We start from the raw sequence: 18,406 nt of genomic DNA, 5'->3' as shown, positions 1-18,406 counted from the left end.
GAGGATTTTTTTTTCTGTTGAAAGAATTACTTCAGATTTGTCTGCTGTCTGTGTGGGGCTAATTGTGTCTATCTTGCTCGCACATCCTCCCTACCCTTCCTCTGGGCAGGTGTGGTATTAATCGCACATGAATTTTTGTTGTCATCATTAGCACATATCATACTGAAGCCAATGGACTCATTGCTTTCCAGCTGCAGTTAACCTTAGATCCTCAGCTACAGCATAGCTCAAAAGCTGGACATATACAAAAGAGAATTCAGCAGGAGAGTATTCATAAGTATTGAGAAGGCAGACCCTACTGTATATCCATGTCTGCTGGGAACATCGGTTAGCGGAGTTAATAAATGCAGTTTTATGAGAAATTTGTCATTTGACACTAAGACAAAGACACACAATTCTGGTGTGATGGTATAATCTCATACATCCCTCGTGTTTAAAGCTTCATTTCATATTCACATGGAAATGAGACCAAGCACCACATAACTGTGACGGAGAGGTGTATGTCCTGTAATGGTGAGGCGTTCTGCTCACGGTCATTATGCAGAGAGCCCACACTGGCAAACATCTGAGTGATGCCCGAGATACACTTGAGAGATAAAGTTGGATTGTGAACGAAGACAACGGCCCTTTTCTTTTCATGCTTTGAACTGGGGAGAGCACAAATATCGTGCTAATGAATGAATAATTCACAGACAGCACAGCAGCACTGATCTGGGATCAGCACAAGATGCTAAAATGTCCTTTTCATTTGACATCGGACGCTTCCAAGGGGTGGGGTGGGAGTAAACAACCTTTGTTTAGCTTTAAATTATGGTCTCAGGGTTCATCCTCGACATCGGCCCACTGAGTGGGAGTTAAAGAGAGCGTGAATGCTTTGCATGGTATGTGACTGTGCTGTTGAGCCCCTCGAGGGATTGGTCTGTGACACGCTGCCAGGGTAATTAACATGGGTATCCTGTTCGGCATCTCGTAGCTTCGCTACAATCAGAGGCGCACTGCCATTAGCATCATTAAAAGACCTCTTATCAAACAACTGGGTTCTGTGTGCTGATGTATTTTGTAATTGTCAGACAGTTTTCACAGAGAGGGTTGTTTTGTTTTAACCCTTTCTGTGATGTAGCCCCTTTTTGTGAGTAAGTTAAGTTAGGCTATGGCCATAGTTCAGGAAAATGAAGGCGGTAATTAGGCTAGACTGTTCTATTGGTCATCTGTTTAGAATGCATAAAAAGTTTCTGCAGCTTTAGCCAATGTGTGCATACAATTGAGTGCGTATACACACCCACGTACCTGTACACACAATCTGTCAGCATATTCGCATGTCTGCATTTAACATTTAACAAACTCTACACGTCTACATGTATTGTGTTGTCCCCAGAACAGTCATATATGATCTGAACATGCATCACTAAATGGCAGTTATCCTCAGCTGTCACTTAAAAAGAACCGCTGATGCCAGTAATTGCTGATGGTAGATGCAGTACAGTTGCTGGTAAAACAGGCTTTGTTGTAAATGCTGGACATACTGACTATCGTGACAAGGACTCTGCCTGGGAATAGCTTGATTTTTCTCTTTGACATTTTAGTATTTATAATTGTATATATTTAGTTTTGGTTTTGATTGGATATGGCACAATACGAACTTTGGAGAAAAAAATATGAATAAGTGAATGGGGCAGTAATGTCAGGCCAGCTTTGTTTACAATGACTTAGCTTTCAAATATGAACCTGTTATTGATTTCATTAAAAATTACAGTAATTGCTCAAAAAAACAGCAACAGATTGAGAACAGAAGCAAGCTCTTTGTCATTTTGACGTTTAACTCATTCAATTAGTAATTATAAAAACATACTTCCAAGTCCCAGGGCAGAAGTCAAGTAGCCTGAAGGGAGGAGCAATAACCGTTCACACATGGATATAATTATGCATTAAAGCATATGCCAGACCACCTATGGGATTTGACTGGTATGGGCCAGTAGAATTAGTGTCCAATTAGTGCCATTTCTGAAAATCATGAGATGTCAGTTGAAAAGATTTTTTTTGGTTCTTTTACGAAGCAGGCAAGACTTTTTTATCCAGTTATGCTCAGCTGAAAGCATTCTCTTGTGTTTGCTCGTGTTGTGAAGAAACAGGGTCTCTCAGTGCCTGACTGTGTGGGAGACCAATCTTTCCTGAACAGAATTTTTCCCTGGTTTGTGTAAAGGGGATGAGTCTTTCTGTGGATCGTACTGCCTGCTCTCTGGTGATAGCTTTAATCGTCCCTGAGTCTGTAAGGCCTTGTGTATTCTCTTGAAAATCGTTGGGCAACGGTTCGATGGAGTATAATGGTATGAGACCCGCTCTGTCAGAAGCACAAAGAATTCTCCTGAATATGTTGCCAACTGATGTGAGAGTAGGAAATTGAAGTTTCCATTCCCATTGGCTGTTCCCTTCTCACCGACATGGGGATCTTGAGTGAGCAGTCAGATGGTATAGTATAAAACCTTCACTGTCTCAAGCATACAAAGAATCCAGATGATTTTTTTTGTCAAATAATTATGAAAATGGGTAACTGGGGTTTTGTTCCCCATTAGCTATTCCCGTCTTAAAAACTTGTAAGTCTTGATCAAGGCCCTTCAACTATTGGCTTCTCGGTTATTAGCATACTTATTGTAAAGAAGCTGGCTGTACATCCTTGACAATGCAACTATGCATAGTTCAAGTTCTTTTTGGATCCCTTTTTTGGATTCGAACCCAGGACCACGAGTGCAGTCTTCCAACCCATTCTCCACAGTGTTGCCCTTTGCAGAATTTTCAGTGCTGCCACGTCAGCGCTCCGTGCTGACGTTAATGTCCTCAGAGTTCCTCTCCTAACATTGAAATCCTTGCACTCTGCCTTTCGCTGGGTGACATCGCAAAGACGGGGGCACTTGAAGTGGTATGCTCGTGGTCCCCTGGTGACGCCTGCACTGACACGTGACACTGGGGGGCTCCCGGTGGTTACGTTCCCTCATAAAGCGGGTGAACCTCAGGCTGTTTGTGTGATGGCCCTCACAAGACCCTACCTTTGTGTTCTCACTTCCTGTACAGGCCTTTTCATTTTGGCGCCTGTACACTGTGTTTTAAAAGCTCCATTCACCTGTGAATTAAATGCTGAATTAAATGAACACAAAGAGACATAAACAGTGCATCGAAAAAAAAAAAGATCCAAATATACCAACTGCAGGTAGGAAGATGCTGTAGCCCTAAAAAGACTATTGAATTATTATGACCGAAAAGCAATCTTGTTGCAAGTAGTCCAGAAGTAATTTATTTCACTGGGTCATGAATAACATTAACAATTGAAGAATCAATGGTGTGATGACACCTGATTTGAGCTGACCAATTTCCTTCTGTGTTAATGGAAAAATCTGTATAGCGATATTTTATTATTCATCTGTTAATCACTGACTTGAAAAGAAAATGGTGTGATTGTTTTTTAATATTATTGAAATGTGACTTATAGCTGCCCAAATCATGATTGTATAACATTTCTTTACAAAACTACGCCTTTAGATTTTCTGAGGGGGAAAAAAACAGACGGAACAGTTGATGTTGTTGGAATTACAATATGTGCTATATTTTAAGGGTTTTTTTAATGATTTTTTTTTTCAAATAAGATTTAAGATAATAGCTGACTGTTGGTGGTTGTTGGTGAATATTCATCAGCCTGGACAGCTGTGAGCATCTGTTCTCAGATGGCTGGGGGCCAGGGGTGTTATTGTTTTAGTAAACATGTCTATCAGTCTGGGTATTGTCATTATATCTGTGATGGGACATGTGTAATCACCGCCTGAGTTCTCCATACACTGTGAATGACGAGGGAACCTACCAAGCACATTCTCCATGAAGGGAGGATCCGACTCGGTGCCAGGAGAAAATACAGAGGGGTGCAATTGCAATCCACGAGGGTGCACAAAAAGTGATAAATACTGTGTCGACATTGGGATATAAGGAGAAAAGTGGGGGTGCACTGAGGTCCGTCTGGGACTGCAGTGCACACCTACGCGCCCTCATAGCACCAGGCCTAGGAAGGATGTGGCTATACTGCACAGGCCTGGCCTTACTGTAGGTATGGTGTGCATATGACTGGTAGACCTATCAGGAAAATGTATCATACAAAATTAATTTTACAGTTACTGTTTCAGTCTCAACTCTCATCAAAAGCAGAAAACTTACATGGCTGGATAGTATTTTCTTCAGTTGTGGTCAACAGAGCTCCACTTCTTCCAGGTCAAAATTGGCCTAATTTGAAACAAAGATGTGTGTTGGTGATGTTAAGTGGTGTACAGTTCATAAGCCTTGATCATTTAAAAAACAAATTACTTAGTTTGCCACAGAAGGGGAACGTATGCTGTATTCATTATGTTCAATAATTACCAATTATTTCTGATCCCACAAGAAACTGAATGGAAAGCAAACCATCAGCAAGCCATGCATCCAAGCTGTCAGCTTTTATGAGGAACTATCAACTTATTGAAGTATGTATCTTAGCTACTGCAGTTTAATTTCTGCTTCATATTACCATTACAAAACAGCACCTTATGGTAGACTCCATACTCTGTATGGCATTTGCCTTTTTCAGTCCAACCTTTGAAGACCTCGCCTTGTCACCTGGCCAAGCACACCCGGCCTTAATGGAGCCTTTAATTAAAGTAATGATGTGTTGCTTTGCCCAAACAATGAAGGAAGAGCATATCTGTGGAAACAATAACAGAAAACAAGTTGGAGCAAGAGCAACATGGATCTGTGGGCTTTATGGTCTTTGTGGTCAAGGATGCCTTATGCTCGGTTATTTCAGCCCAGATAATCTCACACTGACATAAAGCAAGCTGCAGTCACAAGTTCATAAAATGACACATTTGCTGTAGTTTACACCCCTACACAATCATTTATGTTTGAATGGATAGTCGGTTGTTCCCCTGATTGTAATGAAAGCTCATTTGGTAACAGTGTGCATGTTTGAATAAAACTCTGTCAGATGAGATAAATGAAATAAATTAAAGGCAGGGGATCAAATCTCCACTTTGCATTTCCTTTTCCATGATTCGAAATATGAAGCACAGAGGTCTATTTCTTGACTAGATTAATTTTTCGTGAACCCGTCCTCGTTGGGTGTCTCTGGAGAAGAAATTATAAGAGAGCTCTTAAACCCGGCTAGAAATGATCTTGACAGGATTAATTTGTGCGCTTGTAAAAATGATAATCTGAAATAATGTGACTTCTGAGTATGCATAATAAATGCTGTGGATATTCTCAAAATGTGGTGAACAAAAACGACACGCTTGAAGCTATTCGTCTGAAGCTGCAGTCAGTACTCCTTTTAGGAGCTGGATGCTGACCCAAATGAGCTGCATTTTTCATGCATTCCGGTCATTTCAGAGATATAAAATTCAGTTGAAAACAAAATACCTGTTGAATGGGGGAGTTTTGTTTGAAATGTGCTCTAGACAGGACTAAACGTAATCCGCTCATCTGAAAACATTCTTTGATAGACCTGTCTATGTCAAGCTCGACTATCCAGTAATAAAAATAAACAATTATCATTTTAAGTTATAAGAGAAGCAGTATTTCACAATAGAGTAGCATCTAGCTAGAGGGTTTATCTCAAATGAAGCCACGCATCCGTGAATGTGCTCCTCAGCTGTGTTGTCCTCACCTCTCAACAGGACATTATCCCCAGTGTGCGCCTGTGTCAGACTTTGAGAGGAAAAATTATTCCTGCATTTTCATGCATTTGTTATTTTGCTATCTGTCTGAGGAGTTTTCACCTCAGAACAGGACGTTCTCAATTCCCCAAGAGCACATGAATAACTGTGGGAAGCCCGAGAGTTTCTGAGCGGTTCTCTTAGCGTGGCTGAATTTGAAGGTTCGCAGCCAGCTGAAAGCCATTAACCCTGCGGTGATCCCGCTTCCTCTCGCTGCATCTGAATGTGTGCGGCCGACAGGATGTTCACACGGGTTATGGGAAGACAGCCGGCCCTGAGGCACGGTGCTGTTGGATGGGCAGTTGTGGCCAGTTCCTCTCAGGCCCGGCTCATGGACGCATGAGAAGAGGAACGCCGCCATGGGTGAATGGGTAACAGTTGCCGAATTCAGGCTGCAGCCACCGCTGTCAGCTTTTGAAGCTGTAATTGCCTTGGCAGCAGCTGTGTGGTGAAATCTCCTCAGTCTGTGACCGTCATTAGCCATCCCAGCACCTCGTTCCTCCGGGCTAAAATGCGCAGGGGTGCAAAGGCCGCCTGTATCCCCTCCAGATAAATCGGCTGGCACTAGAAATAGGCAGTGGCTGTAGTGGTATCTGTAATCGTCAGGACTGTTAGAGTAAGAGATATTTTGCTGTGGCAGGCAGGGGCTCTCTGCGCCTGGCATCGCAATATGAGTTTGATGAGGAAAAAGTCTGTCTTGACAGCTGAGGCCCCCTTTGGACGTGCTGTGCGCTGACAGCACCCTCCTCTGCTGTCACCTGATGTTCAGTTTGTCTCCTTGCAGCATGGTGTAAGCGTTTGACGGAGAAAAACAGAGCTCTCGGGTACACACGGTCCATGTTGAAGAGCTGTGAAGGTGTGTGTGTGTGTGTGTGTGTGTGTGTGTGTGTGTGTGTGTGTGTGTGTGTGTGTGTATGTGTGTATGTGTGTGTGTGTGTGTGTGTGTGTGTGTGTGTGTGTGTGTGTATGTGTGTGTTATGGGCACTGTGTCCATGACTGCCAGCTGAAATTCAATTTTCAGGAAGCCTCAGAAAACTGGGAGCTTTCACTGTATCTACTACCTTTTTTTTTCAAGCATCTGCCTTGACGTATAATACCACATGCTATATTACAATACTTCCTTTCTGGGAAGCAGTAACGTGAAGCATTTTCCTAAAGCATAACAATCGTTTCAAAATGAACTCTCACAAAAGAAATGCCTATTTATTTGCAGCGTATATTTACACACTGGTTCAGTTGTACAGCGCTGGGATATGTCAACGTCCAATGGTACATTTCAGCATAATTGCGTTCTGAGAGTCTCAAAATAGGTCTTTTTCATAGTTAGAGTTGCTGAGCCCTAATTAAACCACAGGGGATTAACCAAATTGAAAGAAGAGCTGCACAGAGATGGGGTTACCACATCCCTATTACGGCATGAAAGGTTACCTGGGCAACTGCTATCTTGATTGACTTTCAATCAGTTCACTGCTAGCTCAGAAAGACATCATTTAAAAGGGACCAATCAAAGTATTAGAGTCCAGCAATTGTATTACCATAATATAGGGAGACTTCTTCCCTCCACTCTCACATGTGGACCTGTTCTTACGCTGGATGTCATTATTGCAGTCTGTGAGGTACAAAGATCATAATGTGAACTATTCAAGGTTGGAGATTCACTGAAAATTACATCGTTTCACTTTATCGATCGTGTATCAAACACTTAGAATCACCATTCACTCTATTCACTACTCTGTGTAGAGTGTATATATATATATATATATATATATATATATATATATATATATATATATATACACCGGGGTCCAAAGTTATTGGGACACTCACTTTTTCTGAAAACCCACAATATTTTTGCTGCATATTCCATCAGACATTGGGAAAGTCATATTTATGTCAATGTCAATTTCAGCTTCATCTTCTGTGACCATGTTCCAACCTTGTTAGGTTTATATAGGCTTCAGTGTGAGTGTTCAATTAGGGGGCAGGGCAACGTTCAATCAGGCCTAATTGAAGTGATGGTCATTTTTGTTCACTTGTCTGCACTCAATAAGTATGTAGGTATCTTTTAAAATTAAGTTAACGTCATGGAATTCTCAGTTTCTTGGGCAGAATTAATGTCATACATATTATTAAAATGTTGGAAATAAGGGTAGTCATCAGGCAATCGTGTGCCAACCACATAAAGAGATGTTTTGAAAATGTTAATAGTTGCCAAAACATGTAACTGTTTTCGCCACACCATAAGTTTGAGTGATAAAACTAATAGCTACATGGACACATCCACACTTAACCACAAAATGCCCAGGTGTCCCAATAATTTTGGACCCTAGTGTATATATAATGTGTGTGCGTGTATGTGTGTGTGTGTGTGTGTGTATGTGTGTGTGTGTGTGTGTGTGTGTGTGTGTGTGTGTGTGTGTGTGTGTATGTGTGTGTGTGTATGCGTGTGTGTGTGTGTGTGTGTGTGTGTGTGTATAATTTATCACTTCCAAGTAGTACTTGAATGAAAAGTGGGCAACAGTGCAGCTAATACAAAGTCCCCGTTAAAGGCTAGGGTTATTTATATGTACTGGTGCCATGTTCTGTTGACTTACTGATTTAATTATGATTTGCGGAAAAGTTATCCAGTGTCAAATGTCCACCATCCACTGAGCGGGATGGGATTGTTCAATTATTGGAATTCATTTCATCAACGGATACATCTGTTCCATTTGCGCAATTCAACTCCTGATAATTAGCTTGATTTTTCTTCCTCTGCAGGAGCTCAGGCCATACGGAGACTCCCGGTTGCTAGTGTTTTGTTTGTCATTTGTTTGAGTCTTCTCCAGAGTGGCGCTGATGGCAAATTCGTGATTGGGTGAAGGCTTTAAGATGCTGGTGTCTGATGAATATCTTCAGCAGGGAGTACTAGATTCCTCACTTTGACACTTGGCAGAACACATGGGGGTGTTTTTCTCATGCGCTGATAATTATTTTTAATCCCCTTGATTGCTTTTGCCTTTGTTGCGGCATCGTGGTATTTCCAACCCCAGAGAGAAAGAGAGGGAGGAAGAAGGGGTTAAGGAAGGAAGTGAATTAACAAGGATCTATTCATGCCACTTGGGGTGGCAGAGGAACTGGACCTTCTCCGATAAGCATCGTTTGCAAACAAACACTGCAGCAGCTTGAAGTTTCATTTTGCAAATGCTGGGAACACCCAAACCAAGATCGACTATCAGTGAATTTAGCTGTGGCATTCAGGACCCTGCTTGTTGTCACAAACTTCATCAGCAAAGGAGTTTTCACAATATAGGGAGTTCATTAGACATCAGAGACCTGTTACTTTCATTCAGTCTTGCATTTTTTAGCATTCCTTTTCTTAAATAAGAAGAAAAGAAACTAATGTCAATCATCCATTGTATAACCTGCATTTAAAAGGCAATTTTACCTTGGGTGAAATGCTTTATTAATTCGCTGTGGATGATGAAGGTTAGCGCCACTAATGAAAAGAGCCTTGGAAGATAAGCAGAGAGTTCTCCCAGTGATGTCCTCTTTAAATGATCACACTCCCTCTCAGATGATAGGTTTTAGCCCAGATGGAAAACATTGCCTGCTTCCTCACACAAAGTTTAATCAGTGGGTTTTTTTGTCGTTTTTTTGCCAGCAGCAAGGAGGCCTTAAAATGCACCACTCTTCACCAGCAGAAAGCGGCTTCATGGCCAGGTCTCTGCAGACAAGATGGGTTTGAACGCTAGGTTTTGTGAAATCTTCTGTATAATTAGCACTATTGTTGTGGGAAACTCAGCTGGGTCTTGGTGCTGCTCTCTGCATGAAGATTGAATGTCCCCCATCTGCTTTATTGAGGTCGCTGTTCACTTCCAGCAGTAAAGCATTAATAATAACCGCTTCATGGAAACAAGAGCTTAGGACGGATAGGCTGCCGCCAAACAGATTGATACTTAACTGCCATAATTTAAGACAATCTCAGATGCTTTTGCACTGAATTGTTTTGGTGGAGCATAGCGTTACATAACCCTGATCAATCTACGCAATCTGCAATCTACGCTATATAAAATTTATGAAAATTACCTGAGGCAAGGCCGTGTGTTCATACAGTATGTCCATGGCCTTGAGACGTGGGTATTACACTCTGCCATTGTTATTGAGTAAGATGGGGACGTTACGGTCCAGATGAGGGTTGAATCATGCTTCGGGTGTGTGCGCTTTTATTTCACGCTGCATTGTGAGTACGCCATGTAATGACTTTGGATATGTCCATTGGTGTTCAGCGTGCTGGAAAAAAGCGGTCTCCCCGGTAAAGGCGCTGGCATAGTCCAAAGGAAATGAGACTTTAACTGGGGAGGAAAGGCATCATGTCCGTGTGGCTCACCGATACCTGACTCGGAGCAGACATTCAGCACACGTGTGCTCCAGCGAGCCGGCGTCTCGGAATGCAGCTCACGCCCCTGCTGCATCTCTCTCTTCCTTAGCGCGGGAATCAGTTTCTCGTACTCCTTGGAGAAATCCCACGGCACATAAACATTAATGCATCAGTTTTCCTGAAATTACGTTTACAGTGCATTCCACATCCTTAGATCGATTCATCAGAGTCCCCTCGTAACGGACTTAACTGGTTTGGCAAAATTCCCCCACAGAGCGCTCGTCACGTCTTTTGACTGTGTTATAAGCTCTCTTAAACGCTACGATTGATCCATAGAAATAAATCTACCGCTCACATACAGTAGCTTGATTATGCCTGGTTTGATTGCCCCTAACCAGCATATGTTATTGATCTAGAATAACTTGACGAAACAGCCAAAGCAGAATAATTAAAATGTGCCAGGTCTACAGTAATGCGTAGTAACTCACGTCAGTAATTTTTGATATGATAATCACTTTAGAGAAAGGCTCCCAGATGGTCCATAGCAAAGCAGCCAAGGTTTGTAGCTAGGTTTCTGTTACAGGCATGTGGGCCAGCTGTGTTATCTAGGACAACAAAGCCTTCCAGTGTCCAAAGCGCAATATTCTCCCAAGATGTGGCCTCAATTTAAAGTGAAGTAAAGGTGGTGCTCGTAAATCAACGTTGAGAGGTTTGCCATGTGTGTTTTATTCTATATCCGCATAAAGGTAGTCTTTTTGCAACTTTGCTAATACACTTCAAAATAAAAAAAGAAAACAAACAAGGAATATGGAGAACAGAAAGAAGCAGAAATGATAGACAAAAGGAGCCAGAAAGAAGAGACTAGAGAGGCATTCAGTTTTATGTCATAAACAACGCAGAATGGCTGATGAAACATTATGCAAATATTGCCATCTAGCCCTCATGCTGTGGAGGTCTGGGAGTGATCACAACACTTTTCATCTAAAAGCAATTCCGGATTTTCCCCAAAGCACTTCTCATATTCCCATTAACATCTCTGAATAACGTTGGTGAGATGACGGCTATTTCAGAGCAATCAATGTGTGTATGATGAAGCAAGACCCCGGTTGCAGATCTACAAAGTGAATGGAGTGATGTGTTGATTTGAAACAGACATGGAGCAATAGTCTGTTTTGACATACTGTATTTGTTGCTACTTTTGCCATTTTGTCTTTTTCTATGAAAAAGTAAATCCAGGGAAAGTTTTTGGTTGGTCAGGCCAAACATTTATTAATCAGACTTGCAAAGGCCATTGACTTTGGGTGTGCTTGGTATGGCCAACTCAACACCGTTCACTGTGGTGCATCTAAAGACATTTGTTCAACATTAAGACATTAAGTTCCATTTACTGTAGATATACATCTTCAATCTTGGTGATTGTGAGACAAATTGTGCTGAAAAATTTCCATGTAAAGCCCCAGGTGTCCTATAAAAAAAACAGTGCGTATGGTTGCAAGGTAGCATCTTCAGTGATTTGGGATCACAATTATTAGGGCATTATGTTTGCAAATCTGCTACTGTGCCCTCGATCCAAGCACTGAGCCTCAAGGATTTCATTAACAACCTTGCTGTTTCAGTACGCCTCGCTTCAAAATGGATCCCTTAAAAGTGAGAAATTATAAAACTGCTGTGGGTCTTATTAAAACCGGGCTGAAGAAATGCCTTCTATTATAATTTTATTATGTTTTTCTAATTTCTTCCCTTTCATTTTGTCCAATTACTTTGATAAACCAGTTTCGGCAATAGCATGGATGAACACAACAAAACGCAGGACAATCTGCTTATGCTGTCTGTGGGGATATTCCTCACAGCTATGAGATGACTCACTCATTTAGTAGGATAAATAGATCATTTACATTTACATTTTTGGGTGATAATGTGGTAGTGCTTTCTAGTTTGATTATTATGCTTAAGTGAGTTAAGCATAAGCAAGCATAAGCCAGCTGAATGAATGACACTGTTTTCTGTTTTTCTACAGCTCTCACTAATGTGAAGTTGTGGGCCATCGACCGACAGTGCTTCCAGACCATTATGATGAGGACAGGGCTGATCAAGCACGCAGAGTACATGGAGTTTCTAAAAAGGTGGGAACTCTCTACTCTACACAACTCTATTCTTCTGGCACGTGCCACACAGAACCTAAAATACTCTGCATGCAACATGCGGAATGTGGAACAATGTGTATGCACCACGCAGAACCTGGAATGCTGTGCATGCAGCACACAGAACCCGGAACACTGTGCACGCATTGTGCAGCACCCTGAGGCAATATGCATGCACCACACAAAAGCAAGAATGCTGTGCATGCAGTACACAGAACCTGGAACACTGTGCATGCACCATGCTAGACATTAAACACTGTTCATGCAGTGTGCGGAACCCTGCATGCTGAAAACGCACTTCTCCATCCTCTTCATCCTCTGATTCTTTTCATCATTCCTACCATTTGAATAAAGGCTGATGACAAAATAGCGGCAAAGCTTCAAATCTAGCTAAGCATATTTTACATATTAAAGACAGATACTGGCATTGTGGCAATGCCAGATGAAAGAAGTATTCATCAAAGAGCATGAAACATTAGTGCTTAATAAAGGCTATGTGTTTCTGAGTCTGTACTGGTTAAGTATAGTCCAGGCTTTATGTGCCTTGCATCATGCTGCAAGTCATGGCCATCATGTATTATAATATAGGACAATATATAGGATATAGGATAGCTTCCTTTTTCTTAAAGGGGGCCATGCTCACCTCAGCTATGTGTACATGTTCTCTTCTCAGTGGAATGCACTTCTCTGATCCGCAGTCTCTTAAATGCACGTGAAAGTTAATGCGTTCACTCCTGTCCGTCAGATCAACAAGTTCACTTAAATTATTTGAAAGCAATCATGAATTACGCAGTGTGTGGATGAAAAAAAGTATCACTTCAATATAAGTGTTAAAAGTGATTCATACATTTTGTTTTCATTTGTTTTTCCAACTGAAAGCAATATTAATATAATGCTGGCTACTGTTTAATTATCCTTTCAAAGTACCATAGGGAAACCGATAAAGAAATACACCGAGCACACATAATTGAATTTGCTCCATTACTGCACGCCCATGGGAAACAGGACATTATTTCAGAGTCATCAATGTCCTGTGGGTACCTAGCGCATTTGGTTTGGAGTATTAAAGCCCATTTTTTCTGTTTTATCTGTTATATGCATCTAGTGTATATTCATAGATAATATCCATTTTCAATCTTCTACTGGTGGAATTCTCACCCCAGGTGTAGCTGTGCTGAAAAAAAGACATGAAAGTGAGTGAAAATCTTTAGTCAAACCAATAAGAAGATAATAAGTCAACGGCTGTTTCTGAAGTGCGCTAATCTGCAGGCACAGAGCTGCCTTTATCATCTTAATATCTACATTTGTTTCACACTGAGGAGAATAATCCCAAGATGTGAGTGAGGAGTGTTTAATTTCCCTAATTCTCTTCTTATTTCTTCAGTATTTTGAATACTTTTTTTAATCTTCATTAAATGAGAGAATTGAGAGAACTTTCTTAAAAGATTTTAAAATGTGTCTGTCAAGTTCTTATACATTTTATCTTAGCACTACAAGAACAACAATGCAAATATGGAGGAAGAATTTAAAGTCATCAGTATTACCTGTGGTGGAAAAAAAAACTCTACCAAGTCCTTCAGGTGACCGTATAACTGTGACGTTTGGAGAAGTCGAGAGTTTCAGTCCTGTAAATTAAGAATGGACCTCAGTATGTTGGCGGAACAGGAGACCCTGATCTGGAAGTCTGTGTTCTTCCTACTGCCACTAGGGGTCTGCAGTGACTTTTGAAAGGGCAAAACTGAGGGTTACCCTCCTTGTAGTCATGATAGGAGATGATAAATTCAGACATGAAGGAGTGTCTCTTGATTTATGAGATCTCTTGCTGCACTTGTACTCAGTATCTTTCGTAAGTAATGTTTTTGTAGTATGCCTCTACTCCATGCATTCACTTGCATGTTACATTTTGAGCATGTGCCATGTGAATATGTTAGTGTGTATGATGGTGTATGTGTGTGTGTGTGTGTGTGTGTGTGTGTGTGCGCATAGGAGCATGTGCTGGTACATGTGCACCAACGAAGGTGTGTTATCTTGGTACTATTCTGGACTATTTTCAGCAGCAATGACACCCCGCCGCTTTTCCTTTCCTGTGCTAAAATAGATGATCCAACAAAAGACAAAAGATTTTGTGTGCTAATTGTGGCTCCATCCCAATGGCCTTCGATTGCACTTTACGGGAAATCTTTTGACAGATGATGTCACACGCAGGAAGCAGGGGCATTGATTTTGGTGAAGTCAGCTTTTAGCGGTAACGTAAGATGCCTTCTGCGGATTGCCGGGCAGGGAAGCGTATAGGGGCTGTAGCTGCCTCTTGAATCAATCAATAATCTCGCTTTACTCCTTCCGTTATGCCATGTTAATGGAGATGCTTACTGAAGTTTATCTGATGTTTCTGAAGTCCTTTTTGCCTTTTTTCGTGTAGCATGCAGATATTTTGAAATTTTCCAATATTTCCTTTTTTGTCCCTTTAAAAATTAAACCACATAATAGGGTGGTGTTAAGGTTTCAAGTTTTTGCCATCAGTATCTTGTGAATGATGAAATGAGAATTGAGTAATAGAACATTATCTGTTACTTTGCATAATTTCTTTCTTTAGCTGGTGCCCTTATCTGGAGTGATAGATGGAGTTTACATATCATCCATTTACACAGCTGGATATTTTCCTTAATTAATGTACATTGGGTACCTTGCTCAAAGGTACAACGTCAGTAGAAGGAAACCAACAGCCTTTGAGTTGCGACAACTGGTTCCTACCACTGTGCCACATCATTGATGCTTACCACACCTGTATCTACAGTGGATAAGAGATAATATGATATAATGCACCATTTTGTCAGGTTTTACCGTATGTGTGGTTGACATACTGCTGTATTAAGACAACGTGTCATTTGTTGCTAGAATCCAATTAAGAGAATGAACATTTTCGCATCAGTAAAAAGAAAGCACTCAGCAGATACACATGCGCAGAAACGAGTTCCCATGGTAGCAAAGAGTAACGATTATTAACTGTGGGCTTCCTGTGTTGTCTGTACTGCCTTAAAAAAACAGTCCATTGAGGAGATCATCTGTCAGGGGTATGAAACACAAAGAAGGGTATGCCGAGGCAGCCCCGCTCTGGTTTCCTGGAAAGGCGGCGTTCACTGGACAGCGCGGCTCTCCTGCTTAATCTCACACTCGAGCAGAAGGGTTCAGGCAAAGCTCAAGTCTCTCAGCAATCTCTCCCCAAGTAGCCCTTCAGAGGCCCCCCCTCTCAGGATCTGCACAGGGCGCTTATTCCCGTAGTCCATTGTGACCCTTCAAGCCCCTTCTGATATCAGCTGATACCAGAATAAAAGAAGCAGAGTACTGTCAGTGGAAAGATTATCCAAGAATGCAAAACACTTGGCGTTCCCTCTTGCTGGCACAAATGCAAGATCTGTCTATGTCCATACACGAGCTTTGCCTTTATTGTTTTCTTTTTTTATTATTGTAGCCTTATGAAGTCAGATTGGTTTAAGTCTTTGAGTATCACATACTCTTTGAATGTTGCAATTTGCAATTGTGAGCACCAGCAGCCACTGAAAGCACACCACAAAAGTGCACCCATAGTGCTGGGGATTTGGAGGTTGGGCGCAAAGAGGTGAATGCAATATGATCGAAAATGCCGTGAAAATGAAATGGCCGCTTTCATTATAAAAAATGTTTCTGAATCATAGCACGGAACCGAATAAATGAAAGAAACCTGGCGGATCATTCAGGAACTCTGTAGCGCGCTTTCGGCACTGCGCTGCGGAGCTGCGCTGCGGAGCTCTGATGCTCCGTGCTCCTGTTTGTATTGACCTGCTGGGATAGGAGCACACGTGGAGCTTGTTTCAGCATGTGTATCGAGCGCTCAGACCCCTCTCTCTCTCTCTCTCTCTCTCTCTCTCTCGTTCTCTCTCCCTGCAGTGTTCCAACATTCCAAGGCCTGCCTGAAGAAATCCTGAGCAAGCTCGCTGACGTACTGGAGGAGGTGAGGGTCACGGATGTTTGCTTTGCTCAGTCATTTATTCATAACGCACGGAAGAGCTACGAGGCGCAGTTTCTCTGGAGGAGGAGTCGGGGCATCATAGTAGCACATTGTGGAGAACAGAGCGAGCAGCTCACTGTCTCTTATTGACATTGTCCATAATGTGCTACTAACAACTACTAGCAACAAACAACATCAAAAATAATAGGGAATATTGTAACCAGTCGGTGTTTAGTGGTGAGCATATGCCTCTGATATTGCATGCCACCAGAGTCAGAGTCAGAGTCAGAGTCAGAGCGATTTTATAGTCAGCTCATCCATATGCAGTATACAGCAGGGTTGAAATAACGTTTCCCTGGGACCCATGGTGCTACATCCAAAACAACTGAATAAATACACAAGACAATAAATAGACAAGATAAAGAGACAATAAATAAATATCCAAAGGTAACATGATATCAGATTTTTAAGGTGGTAGGCAGAGAGTGCAAGTGAAGTTACACCAAAGTTACAGTGCAGACGGCAGAGCTAAAATAATTTATCTGACATGCTCATCCATGCACCATTCCCATACGGCAGCTTTGCCTGTGTAGTGGATGAATAGCTAAGTGAGATACTCTCTCTGGTCCCTATGATGCCATTAAAGGGGATTAAGGCACGGTTTGTTTTCAGGCTATAATAAACTGACTCTGAGCAATTAGCCCCATTTTCCAGCATCTACCAAGATAAACCATGCCATTAAATCTGCTGACCCTACTGTAACCACGTTAACCCCTAGGGCCAGTAGCCACGCATTACTTTACAGTTGAGTGTGATGGCAATTGCAGAAGAGGTTTAAAAGGTCCAGAAACAAACAAAATATAGCAAAACAAAAAAGAAACGTAAGAAATGTTTATTATAAACCTTACAAGGTGCAAGCATTAAATTTAATCAATGAGAACGCTGATGCGTGACCAACGATTTAGCTTGCAGCTGCAACCCTCTTTCAGTTTATGACTGAGCAGGGCTGGTGTGGTATTTGCATTGGTGGGAGCCCGCTGTGAAAGTCCATTTTGCTGCTGGAACTGATGTTGGTGGACCAGTAGGGGCCACACTTCCCTCTGAACCAAGTTGAAGGCACTGCCCCCTTGCAGTTACGAGGAGAAAGCTTTCAGTGGAGATGTTCCAACCTGACCATGACAACGCTCAGCAGTGGTAACTACCCTGTCATGGCAAAAATCTTTAACCAGGCTGTCTCAGACAGATCCTTATACCTAACATGATAGGTACTCTTGTAAGCCTTCCTCTCCCCCCACCCAAGGCCGTTACTGTAACACTGTCATTTGTCCCTCCTGGCAAAATGAATAAATGATTGAAACAATTTTTTGTCATAAACAAAATAATAGAGTTCTGCCATTTGTTGATTAAATTTTCCTTAAGGCACTGCATCTGAATCTGTAAGATTTTTCTGGCACTTGCAATTTAAAATCAGTCGGGCTTTTAAGAAATGAAATGCAATGTCAAGATGATACAAAATGTAATATAGATTATTATGTGTTTTTCATGATGATAAATTGTTTTGAAACTTAATTGGCTGTCTTTCTGACTGATAATTGAATTCTCTTTTTTGCTGAGACTGACACTTTTTATTTCCTATAAAAATACCCCCTTTAATGGGCAATTTACAATAATGGTGCTCATTACAAACTCCTTCCTTTGGCTGATACTTACGCCCGGTGTTCTCTAAGCGAGAGGCAAATGGGGTGGTTCAACCTGAAAGACCGTTTTGTAAACTCTGTAAAAAATCCCCTCTGTGTCATTGCATTCGCCCAGCAAATACATGGCATGAAATTGGCGTGGGCTGTTGACATTCAGGCAGTTTTACATTTGCATTTGCTGGCCTTAGAACAAGAGCTTTATGCTTCTTTTCGAGACTGACAAGAGCCTCTAGTCCCATACATTTTGGTAGTCTCTGTTGCCGAAGACCTAATTAGTAATCAGCTTGCAAGTGTTTCTCAAAACAGGAGAAGCATTGCCCTCAAGTACACTCGAGAAGAGAGGAAAAAACAAGAAATTATGTAAAACTATGCTAAAAAGTGTCTATCCAGTCCTTGTGGCTTTTTACCTCCAAATTATTATGTATGTTCTTTTTTTTCTGAAAGGAGAACGTTGTCTCTACATGTAAATACTGGAGGGTGATGCAGGGTTACAAAAATAA

At 41.6% G+C, this 18,406-nt stretch overlaps 1 protein-coding gene across 1 annotated transcript in view; it reads left to right on the top strand.

Annotated features, from left to right (window-relative positions):
• Positions 1 to 18,406, top strand: part of prkg1b (protein kinase cGMP-dependent 1b) — a 102,249-nt gene that overhangs the window by 43,018 nt on the left and 40,825 nt on the right. Inside the window, exons 4-5 of the mRNA XM_036529058.1 lie at positions 12,101 to 12,206; positions 16,149 to 16,212. Coding sequence (XP_036384951.1) covers positions 12,101 to 12,206; positions 16,149 to 16,212 — 170 coding nt within the window. The remainder of the gene's footprint in view (positions 1 to 12,100; positions 12,207 to 16,148; positions 16,213 to 18,406) is intronic.

The sequence above is a fragment of the Megalops cyprinoides genome, chromosome 1 (assembly GCF_013368585.1).
Source record: "Megalops cyprinoides isolate fMegCyp1 chromosome 1, fMegCyp1.pri, whole genome shotgun sequence".
In the NCBI taxonomy this organism is placed as follows: Eukaryota; Metazoa; Chordata; class Actinopteri; order Elopiformes; family Megalopidae; genus Megalops; species Megalops cyprinoides.
This window is presented reverse-complemented; position numbering and strand designations above follow the sequence as displayed.